Source organism: Arvicola amphibius, chromosome 13, assembly GCF_903992535.2.
Source record: "Arvicola amphibius chromosome 13, mArvAmp1.2, whole genome shotgun sequence".
NCBI classification, from domain to species: Eukaryota; Metazoa; Chordata; class Mammalia; order Rodentia; family Cricetidae; genus Arvicola; species Arvicola amphibius.
In genome coordinates, this window is record NC_052059.1 from 67,975,442 (window position 1) to 67,987,352 (window position 11,911).

General features: G+C 41.4%; 1 protein-coding gene across 1 annotated transcript; it reads left to right on the forward strand.

The window, feature by feature from the left end:
* Positions 1–10,548: 10,548 nt before the first annotated feature.
* Positions 10,549–11,505, forward strand: LOC119800331 (olfactory receptor 10G2-like). The gene has a single exon (XM_038310466.1). The coding sequence runs from the start codon at positions 10,549–10,551 to the stop codon at positions 11,503–11,505; it is 957 nt and encodes a 318-aa protein (XP_038166394.1).
* Positions 11,506–11,911: the final 406 nt, after the last annotated feature.

Here is an 11,911-nt window from a genome sequence, read left to right on the forward strand (position 1 = left end):
GCAGTAGAGACACATCCCAGTATCACTATCAGTGGCCCCTCAGTCTGCCCCAGCTGTCAACCCCCTTCAGAGGGGCTAGGTTGTTCCCATGCTCATTCACTTCCAGTCCAGTTGGAGTTGGTGAGCTACCATTAGCTCAAGCAAACTGTCTCAGTGGATGACCCTCTCATGGTCTTTAATTCCTTGCTCATACTCTCACTCCTTCCACTCTTCAACTGGATCTGTGGTTGAACGAAGGTTCTATGGTGATATTTAAGATAATCATCAGTCTACATACAGGGTAAGGTCAGTTCAGACACCCTCTCCTCATAGCTCAGGGTCTTAGCTGGGGTCATCCCTGTGGGTTCTTGGGCATTTATCTAGAGCCAGGTTTCTTGCTAACTCCATAATGGCTCCCTCAATCAAGATATCTCTTTCCTTGCTCTCATAACTGTCCTTCCTCCGTCTCAACTATCCCATTCCCTTAAGTTCTCTTCAACCCCCCTTCTGACCTTCCTTCTATCCCCCTCCCCCCTGCTCCCAAATTTTTGTCTGATTCCAATTTCCAGGTTGGTCTATATATGCTTTTCTTTGGGTTCGCCTTATTACTTAGCTTCTCTAGGATCTTGAACCATGGGCTCGTTGCCCTTTGTTTATGGCTAGAATCCACTTATGAGTGAGTGCATACCATATTCATTTTTGAGGGTCTGGGTTACCTCACTAAGGATAATGTTTTCTAATTCTACCCATTTGCATGCAAAATTTAAGGTGTCATTATATTTTTACTGCTGAGTAGTACTCTAATGTGTATATGTTCCACACTTTCTTTGTCCATTCTTCAGTTGAGGGGCATCTAGGTTGTTTCCAGGTTCTGGCTTTTACAAATAATGCTGTTATAAACATAGTTGAACAAATGCTTTTGCAGTATGATTGGGCATCTCTTGGGTATATTCCCAAGAGTGGAATTGCTGAATCCTGAGGTATGTTGATTCCCAGTTTTCTGAGAAACCGCCACACTGATTTCCAAAGTGGTTGCACAAGTTTGCATTCCCACCATCAATGGATGAGTGTTCCCCTTGCTCCACAACTTCTCCAACACAAGCTATCGTTAGTGTTTTTGATCTTACCCATTCTGACAGGTGTAAGATGGTATCTCAAAGTTGTTTTGATTTGCATTTCCCTGATAGCTAAGGAAGAACATGTCCTTAAGTATCTTTTGGCCATTTAAAATTCTTCTGATGAGAATTCTCTGTTTAGTTCAGTACACCACTTTTTAACTGGGTTATTTAGAATTTTAATGTTCAATTTCTTGAATTCTTTATATATTTTGGAGATCAGAGCTTTGTCTGATGTGGGGTTGGTGAAGATCGTTTCCCAATCAGTAGGCAGCCGTTTGGCTTATTAACTGTGTCCTTTGCTTTACAGAAGCTCCTCAGTTTCAGGAGGTCCCATTTATTCACTGTTGCTCTTATTGTCTGTGCTACTGAAGTTATATGTAGGAAGTGGTCTCCTGTGCCCATGCATTGAAGGTTACTTCCCACTTTATCCTCTATTATGTTCAGTGTGGTCAGATTTATATTGAATTATATTTAATTTAATCCATTTGGACTTCAGTTTTGTGCATGGTGACAGATATGGGTCCATTTTCATTCTTTGTTGACATCTAGTTATGCCAGCACCATTTGTTGAAGATGCTTTCTTTTTTCCATTGTATCTTTTTTGCTTCTTTGTCAAAACTCAGGTGTTCATAGGTGTGTGAATTAATATCCGGGTCTTCAATTGGATTCCATTGGTCAACATCTCTGTTTTTATGCCAGTACAAAGCTGTTTTCATTACTGCAGCTCTGTAATAGAGCTTGAAGTCAGGGATGGTAATGCCTCGGACAGTTCCCTTATTGTACAGGATTGTTTGGCTATCCTGGGTTTTTTGGTTTTCCATATGAAGTTGAGTATCATTCTTTCAAGGTCTGTGAAGAATTTTGTTGGGATTTTGATGGGAATTGCATTGAATCTATAGATTGCCTTCAGTAAAATTGCCATTTTTACTATGTTGATCCTTCCTATGCAAGAGCATGGAAGAGCTTTCCATTTTCTGGTATCTTTTTCAATTTCTTTCTTCAAAGACATAAAGTTCTTCTCAAATATTTCTTTCACGTCCATTGTTAGTGTTACCCCAAGATATTTTATGTGATTTGTGGCTATTGTGAAAGGTGATGTTTCTCTGATTTCCCTCTCAGCTTCTTTATCCTCTGTGTATAGGAGGGCTCCTGAGTTTTTTTAGTTGATCTTGTATTCTGTCACATCACTGAAGGTATTTATCAGCTGTAAGAGTTCTTTGGTAGAGTTTTTGATGTCACTTATGTACACATACCATCTGCAAAAAACGAAAGTTTGACTTCTTCCTTTCCAATTCGAATCCCCTTGATCTCCTGATGTTGTCTTATTGCTATCGCTAAAACTTCAAGAACTATGTTGAAAAGATATGGACAGAGTAGACAACCTTGTCTTGTTCCTGATTTTAGTGGAATGGCTTTGAGTTTCTCTCAATTCAGTTTGATGTTAGCTGTCGGCTTGCTGTATATTGCTTTTATTATATTTAGGTATGATCCTTGTATCCCTAACCTCTCCAAAACCTTTATTATAAAGGGGTATTGAATTTTGTCAAATGCTTTTTCTGCATCCAATGAAATGATCATATGGTTTCTTATCTTTCTGTTTATTTATATGGTGGATTACATTGATTGATTTTCGTATGTTGAAACAGTCCTGCATCTCTGGGATGAAGCTTACTTGGTCATGATGGATGATTTTTTTGATGTGTTCTTGGATTCGGTTTGCCAGAATTTTATTGAGAATTTTTGCATCCATGTTCATGAGTGAGATTGGTCTGTAATTCTCTTTCTTGGTTGAGTCATAGTGCGGTTTTAGAATCAGGGTAACTGTAGCTTCATAAAAAGAGTTTTGCAGTGAGCCTTCTGTTCCTAGTATGTGGAACACTTTGAGAAGTATAGGTATCATCTCTTCTTGAAAGTTCTGGTAGAATTCAGCACTAAAACCATTTGGCCCTAGGCTTTTTTGGTGGAAAGGGGGAAGGTTTTTGATGGCAGCTTCTATCTCCTCATGGTTTATAGGTCTATTTAAATTGCTCACCTGGTCTTGATTTAATTTTGGTAGGTGGTATCTATCTAAAATTTTGTCCATTTCTTTTACATTTTCCAGTTTTGTGGATTACATATTTTTGTAGTAAGACCTAATGATTCTCTGAATTTCCTCAGTGTCTGAGGTTATGTCCCCCTTTACATTTCTGATTTTGTTAATTTGGATGTTCTCTCTCTGCCTTTTGATTAGTTTGGATAAGGGTTTGTCAATCTCGTTGATTTTCTCAAAGAACCAGCTCTTTGTTTCATTGATTCTTTGTATGGTTTTCTATGTATCTATTTTGTTGATTTCAGCCCTCAACTTGATTATTTCCTGTCTTCTTCTCCGTTTGGGTGAGTCTGCTTTTTTTTTCTAGACCTTTCAGGCATGCTGTTAGGTCATTGATGTGAGCTTTCTCCATTTTCCTTATGTGGGCACCTAGTGCTATGAACTTTCCTCTTAGCACTGCTTTCATAGTGTCCCATAGGTTTGGGTATGTTGTGCCTTCATTTTCATTGAATTCAAGGAAGATTTTAATTTCTTTCTTTATTTCTTCCTTGACCCAGGATTGATTCAGTAGTGGACTGTTCTGTTTTCATGAGTTTGTAGGCTTTCTGGGGGTAGAATTATTGTTAAATTCTAACTTTATTCCATGGTGATTTGATAAGTGTATTACTTCAATTTTTTGTATCTGTGGGTGTTTGCTTTGTTCCAAGAATGTGATCAATTTTAGAAAAGGTTCCATGAAGTGCTGAGAGGAAGGTATATTCTTTTTTGGGGGGGGTGGAATGTTCTATAAATGTCTGTTAAGTACATTTGATTCATGACATCTGTTAGTTCTCTTATTTCTCTATTAAATTTCTGTCTGTTTGACTTGTCCATTGTCAAGAGAGGAGTATTAAAATCTCCTACTATTAGTGTGTGGGATTTGATTGCGATTCAAGTTTTACTAATGTTTCTTTTAGATATGTGGGTGCTCTTGAATTAGGGACATAGATATTCAGGATTGAGAGAGACTTCCTCTTGATGAATTGTTCCTGTTATGAGTATAAAGTGTCCTTCTCCATCTCTTTTGATTGATTTTAGTTTGAAATCAATTTTATTAGATATTTGATTGGAAAACCTTTTCCCAACTCTTTACTCTGAAGTAGTGTCTGTTTTTGAGGGTGAGGTGTGTTTCTTGTAAACAGAAGAATGCTGGATCCTGTTTACATATCCATTCTCTTAGCCTGTGTCTTTTTATAGGTGAATTGAGTCCATTGATATTAAGCAATATTAATGACCAGTGGTTGTTAGCTCTGGTTATCTTTCGGTAGTAGTATTTGTGTGTTTCCCTTCTTTGGGTTATGCTGGTGGGGAGTTATCAGATGCCTGTGTTATTGTGGGTGTCGTTAGCTTCCTTGGGTTGTGGCTTTCCTTCTAGTGCTTTCTGTAAGGCTGGGTTTGTAGATACATATTGTTTAAATCTGTTTTTGTCATTAAATATCTTGTTTTCTCCATCAATAGTGAATGAAAGCTTTGCTGGGTACAGTAGTCTAGGCTTGCATCTATGGTCTCTTAGTGTCTGCAGTACATCTATCCAGGACCTTCTGGCTTTCATGGTTTCCATTGAAAAGTCAGGTATAATTCTGATAGGTTTTCCTTTATATGTTACTTGACCTTTTTCTTATGCAGCTCTTAATATTCTTTCTTTGTTCTGTATGTTTTGTGTTTTGATTATTATATGACGAGGGGATGTTCTTTTTTTATCCAGTCTATTTGGTGTTCTGTAAGCTTCTTGTACCTTCATAGGGATATCCTTCTTTAGGTTGGGAAAGTTTTCTTCTATAATTTTGTTGAATATATTTTCTGGGCCTTTGAGCTGGAATTCTTCTCCTTCTACCCCTATTATTCTCAGGTTTGGTCTTTTCATGGTGTCCCAGATTTCCTGAATGTTTTATGTTAAGAATTTGTTGGATTTAGTGTTTTCTTGGACCAATGAGTATATTCCTCAATAGAATCTTCAGTGCCTGAGATTCTTTCTTCTATGTCTTGTATTCTGTTGGTTATACTTGTCTCTGTAGTTCCTGCTCATTTACCCAGATTTTCCATATCCAGCCTTCCCTCAGTTTGTGTTTTCTTTATTACCTCTATTTCAATCTTCAAATTTTGAACTGTTTCTTTCACCTGTTTGATTGCTTTTTCTTGGATTTCTTGGGTTTCTTTGAGGAATTTATTAATTTCTTCCAGCGTTTTGTTCATCTTCTCCATTTCTTTAAGTAAGTTTTCCACTTCCTCTTTAAAGGTTTCCATCATTTTCATTAAGTAATGTTTAAAGTCGTTTTCTTCTATACCTTCTGTGTTAGAATTATCAAGTGATGTGGGTGTGTCTTCTATCTATCTGTTGATTTCATTTGTTAATAAAGGAACTGCCTTGGCCAGCCCTTAGGTGGGTGGAGTAGACAGAACAGGAAGAAGGAAGTGAGGTAGATGGCTCAGACAATTGCCATGCCTCTCCTAAGTGAGGCAGACTGCCGAGCCTCTCCTCAGGGAGAGACATGCGATGGAGCCAGCCGCCAGGTCAGACATGCTGAATATTTCCCTGTAAGACGCCACTTTGTGGTGTTACACAGATTATTAGATATGGGTTAATCAAGATGTGAGTAAGAGGCTGAAACTAATGTGCCAGACAGTGTTTAAAAGAATACAATTTTTGTGTTGTTATTTCGGGGTATAAGCTAGCCAGTGGCTGGGAGCCGGACAGGATGAAAAGCAGGCCTGCTCGCTCATCACTACAATCAACTGTTGTGTGTCTGCTGCGTTCTGGTGGTACCATGTTGCTTTTTTGGATGTTGGAGGAGTTCTTGCATTGGTGCCTTCCCATCTCTTCCTTCAACTCTATGTCCACCAAGAATTGGTCTCCACAGAGCTCACAGGGAATGATGCATTGGGGGCTGAGTATATGGCTGTCTAGCAGACCAGCTCCCTGCTGGTGCTAGGAATGCCAAAGGCACCTGGGAAGGGGGAGGCCTGGCCTTTCTCCCACGTGGAGGCTTTAGGGAGTAGGGGGTCCGGGGTCCCAGGGCCACTGTTGTCTCACCTTTTTTGTCCACCAAGTATTGGTCTCCACGGAGCTCGCAGGGAATGATGTGTTGGGTGCGGGGTATATGGTTGCCTAGCAGACCAGCTCCCTGCTGGTGCTAGGAATATGTTGTGTCTTATAATACAGAAATATAGAAGTCAGTAGACTTGTAGGGTGTACAAGTACAGAACTGGGTGGTTATTCATGAGTGTGTTCACTTCAACAGTGTGTGTGAATGTAAACTGTTTTCTCTGCAGGAAAGGACAATTGTGTAAGGCAATGGACATATTAACTGGAGTGCTATTGCCATTGTACCTCATAATAGACAAAATAAAATTTATTTTCAGCTAGAGGTGGTGATCTATGCCTGTAATCATAGCACTTGGAAGACTAAGGCAAGACAATCACATGTTCCTGATGAGTCTGGGCTAGATAATGAGACTCAGTCTCAAAGAACCAGAAATTACTTAAAACACTATCATGACAAAAACATACCTTAGTGAAAAGGAAAAAAGTCTTCACCAATAAGATGTAGCACACATCATAAATAACTCAAAAGACTTTGGGGGGAAATGTTTTTGGAAAGCAGTAACAAGGATGGTGGTATGTTCCCATGCCCCAGCTATTCCCGAGACCAAACTAGGAAGACAACTTGAGCCCAGGAGTTTGGGGCCAACTTGGCCCCCTTCAAAAGGCAAAGGGACCAGGAGTATAGCTCATCAGTAAAACTCTTGCTGGACACTTGCCTAGCATTTCAGAGCCCTGGGTTCAATCCACAGCACCACAAAAGTGAAATAAAGAAATGGGGGGTAGAAATAAGAAAGAGGAAGGAGGGAAACAGGAAGGGAGGAGGGAAGGATGGACAGATAGATGAACAATAATGGTTAATCTAATTGTCAACCCAATGGAACCTGGAATAATCCGGGCACACATGTGAAGGGTTATCTTTATAAGGTCTGCCTATAAGGGATTACCATGACTAGGTTGAGGTGGAAAGTCCCACACTGAGAGTGGTTCGTACCATGTGCTGGACTTCAGTCCTAGATTTCATAAAAAAGAGAAAACCAGTGTGGCATGAGGATTAATTGCTGTCCTCTTCCTGGTTGGAAGCAAAGTGCGAACAACTTCTTCAAGTTCCTTCTGCCCTGATGGCCTTGAGTGGTTTGAATGGCAATGTCCCCAAGTCAGGTGTTTGCTTACAGCTGGAGCTGTGGTGTGATTAGTTTAGGAAGTATGGTTTCGTTGGAAGAAGTGTGTCATTGGAAGCAGGCTTTGAGTGTTTAGAAAAGCCTTGATACAGGGCTTGGAGGCACACACCTTTTATCCCAGTACTTGAGAGGCAGAGGCATGTGGATCTCTGTGAGTTGAGGCCAGCCTGGTCTACATAGTGAGTTGTAGGACAGCCAGAGCTATACAGTGAGACTCTGTCTGAAAAATAAAAATAAATAAATAAATGCAAACAAAAAATTTGAAAGACCCTTGCCACTTCCAGTTGCTCTCTCTCTGCTTCCTGTTTGCAATTGAGAATGTAAGCTCTCAGCCATCACACCTGCCTCCTGCCTCCATGCTGTGATGGGGATGGACTCTTATCTCTCTGAAACCATAAGCCCAAATAAACTCTTCCTTCTATAAATTGCCTTGGCCATAGTGCTTTATCATAGCAAGATTAATACATGTCTGCAGCATGATTAATTATACTTAAACTCTATGCCAAAATAAACCATTCTTTTTTTCTGATAGAGGAGCTCACTATATAGTCCTGGAGCTCACAATGTAGACCAGGCTGGCCTAGAACCCACAGAGATCTGCCTGCCTCTGCCTCCCAAGTGCTGGGATTAAAGGTGTGAACCACCACACCTGACAAACCCTTCTTTTCTAAAATTGCTATTGCCAGGGTATTTTATCACAGCAACAGAAAAAGTAAGGTAAGTTCCAAAGGTCAGATTCTTTAACACTCAATGATTCCATAACCCGCATAATCCAAACCAATGAATCCCTCTCAGATGGATAAATAAGTTAGTGTAATAGTCCTGAACAAACAGAACGTACCAATTGTGCCTTGCGCTTTATTTATTTATTTATTTATTTATTTATTTATTTATTTATTCCTTTATAAAAAATGCCATTCAAAATTTCCACTTCCTCTCCTCTTCCCATTTCCCTCCTGTTCCCCCACTCACCTTCCCACCCTCGAGTCCTAAGAGAGGGCAGGGTACCCTGCCCTGTGGGAATTCCAAGGCCCTCCCCGCTCCATCCAGGCTTAGGAAGGTGTGCATCCAAATAGACTAGGATCCCAAAAAGCCAGTTCATTCAGTAGAGACAAATCCCAGTGCCATTATCATTGGCTTCTCAGTCTGTCCCAATTGTCAGCCATTTTCAGAGGGTCCAGTTTGATCCCATGCTCATTCAGTCCCAGTCCAGCTAGCTTTGGTGAGCTTCCATTAGATCAGGCACACTGTCTCAGTGGGTGGACCAACCCTTCGTGGTCCTGACTTCCTTGTTCATCTTCTCCCTCCTTCTGCTCTTCAACTGGACCTTGGGAGCTCAGTCCAGTGCTTCGATTTGGGTCTCTGTCTCTATCTCCATCCATCTCTGGACAAAGGTTCTATGGCGATATTCAAGATAGTCATCAGTGTGACTACAAGAGAAGGCCAGTTCAGGCACCCTCTCCTCCACTGTGCCTTGGGCTTTTCTTACATTGAACATGAACTCGATTGCTTAAAAAGTACTTTTCCTACAGTTCAGACTGTAGCATGAAATATGAGAAATATGATCACACAGGATCAATAGAAGAGGCATTATTTACATAACTGGCCAACTGACCAAAAAATATTTCTCATTTACCTCCCAGTTGCCAAGCAATAGGACAGCTGCTACAGATATATCAGAGAACAAAATAGATTTGGTTCTTGAGCTGAAGTAGATTATAAATACAAAGAAGAAAGAAGCAAACATTAAGCAAATGTTGCCTTTAAATTATACTGCAATCACCTTTCAGAACATGAGCTCTTATCCCTTCAAAGACTGTTGGCTGGGGGAACTCTCCGCAAAGGAGGTGGCAGGCAAAGTGAATACTGAGGAATAAAGATGTGTTAGAATGGACCCAAGTACTCAGGGGTCCAAAAGGAAGGTGGGCATGATGCTCTGAGAGCCCTGAAGAAGCCTAGAAATACCCAGGACCACATCAGAAAAGTCCTAAAAGAGTTCTCATAGAAAGAGACATCATCTTAGAATTTCTATTGCTGTGTTGAAACACCATGAACAAAAGCAAGTAGGAGAGAAGGGTTTATTTGGCTTACACTTCCATATCATGGATCATCATCCAAGGAAGTCAGTACAAGAACTCAAACAGGACAGGAACCTGGAGGCAGGAACTGATGCAGTGGTCATGGATGGTGGGTACTGCTTACTGGCTTGCTCTTTATGGCTTAGCCTGATTTCTTATAGAACCCAGGACCACCAGCCCACAATGATCTTGGCCCTCCCTCATAAATCATTAATTAATAAAACTCCCCACAACTTTGCCTACAGTCAGATCTCTGGGAGGCATTTTCTCAACTGAGGCTTCCTCCTCTCTAATAACTAACTCTAGCTGTGTTAAGTTGACATAAATCTAGCCAGGACAGGCATTGTGAAGCAATTAACCAGAAATGAATATGACAGACAGAAATTGTGAAGTAATTGTTCCATACTTCTCCAAACCACTGAAATTCACTTCTCTCTGGTTCCTCCTTGGGGCACAGTTCCATGGTGTGGTATTATCTGCCTATTTAGGCATCCTTCTGTTACTTCATTTCCAGTATCTGTGTAGCCTCTCCCAACAATGTAGCAAGCCCTGGGGTGTTATCTTGCTGAACAACTCTGATGACTGACACTGTGTCAATTAGTTTTAACTAACAGCTTGATACACTCTTGAATCACCTGAGAGACTTTCACCTGAGGCGCTGTCTAGATCAGGTAACCTGGGCTTGTCTGAAGGAGATTTCCTTCATAGCTAATTGATTAGGAATACCCAGCCCACTGTGAGAGGCTCCATTCCCTACGGTGCTATGAACTGTACAAAAGTGAAGTCAGCACAATGGGTGCCCTTGTTTCTCTGCGCTTGGCAGCAGCAATGTGCCTAGCTGCTTGTGTTCCTGCCTTGACTTTCTCAAAATGCCTGATGTAACCTGGAACTGAGAACTGAAAGAAGCAGGGTAACAGGCACAGCAACAGAAATTAGATTAGGCAGACAGCAAATGTTTTCCTCAAATCACACAGTTCTCTGTTTAACTCCTAAGCTCCCATTCCTGGATAAAATAATTGTCTTACCTCCACCCCCTACTGTAGTCCCTTGTCTAACTTCATGATTCATCTTAGCAGGCTAAGACATGAGAAGAAACAGAAACACGTCGCTAGACACTGCGGTGACAGATTTCATTCTCCTAGGCTTGGCTCACCCCCCAAACCTAAGAACCTTCCTCTTCCTGGTCTTCTTCCTCATTTACATCCTGACACAGCTGGGAAACCTGCTCATTCTGCTCATTGTGTGGGCTGACCCCAAGCTGCATGCCCGTCCTATGTACATTCTTCTAGGTGTGCTCTCATTCCTGGATATGTGGCTCTCCTCGGTCATTGTTCCTCGAATTATATTAAATTTCACTCCTGCCAGCAAGGCTATCCTATTTGGTGGCTGTGTAGCTCAACTGTATTTTTTCCACTTCCTAGGCAGTACTCAATGCTTCCTCTACACTTTGATGGCCTATGACAGGTACCTGGCAATATGCCAGCCTCTTCGCTACTCTGTGCTCATGAATGGAAAATTATGCACCATCTTAGTGGCTGGAGCTTGGGTAGCTGGCTCCATCCATGGGTCTATTCAAGCCAGCCTGACCTTCCGGTTGCCCTACTGTGGGCCCAACCAGATAGATTATTTTATCTGTGACATTCCTGCAGTGTTGAGACTGGCCTGTGCTGACACAACAGTCAACGAACTTGTGACCTTTGTGGACATTGGGATAGTGGCCGCCAGTTGCTTCATGTTGATCCTGCTGTCCTACGCCAACATAGTTCATGCCATCCTGAAGATACGCACTGCTGATGGGAGGCGCCGTGCCTTCTCCACATGTGGCTCCCATCTCACCGTGGTCACAGTCTACTATGTCCCCTGCATCTTCATCTACCTTAGGGCAGGCTCCAAGAGCCCCTTGGATGGAGCCGTTGCTGTGTTCTACACTGTTATCACTCCATTACTGAACCCCCTCATCTACACCCTGAGAAACCAGGACGTGAAGTCTGCTCTGAAGAGGCTAAGAGCAGGAAGAAGGACTGTGGGTGGAGAGAAGTAGCCATGGCTCAGGCACCACACGCACCATCAGCACTGTCATTTCCTTAACTACTGCTCCTCATGGGACAAATGCCCAACAATGATAATGGTTTAAGCCAAACTGAGTTTAATTAAAATTGAAAGAAACTTCCTATCATAATCTTTTCATTCTAGATGTTTTATAACATCTAGACACCTTACTTCTACCATCTCCAACAACATTTTGAAAAGAGAAAATGCTCTGTTAAAGGCCGAGGCAGGCACTAATGTGTCTACATCTTGCTAAGGCAAGTCCATCATTATACCAGAAGCCTTGAAAGAAAAATAAAACAATATTGACCAAACTCCTGCTTTCACTGCCTTTGCCCTTCATCAGGCCTCTCCAAATTCTGTGGGTTTTTGCTTTCCGTGGTATAAATATTCCCAAG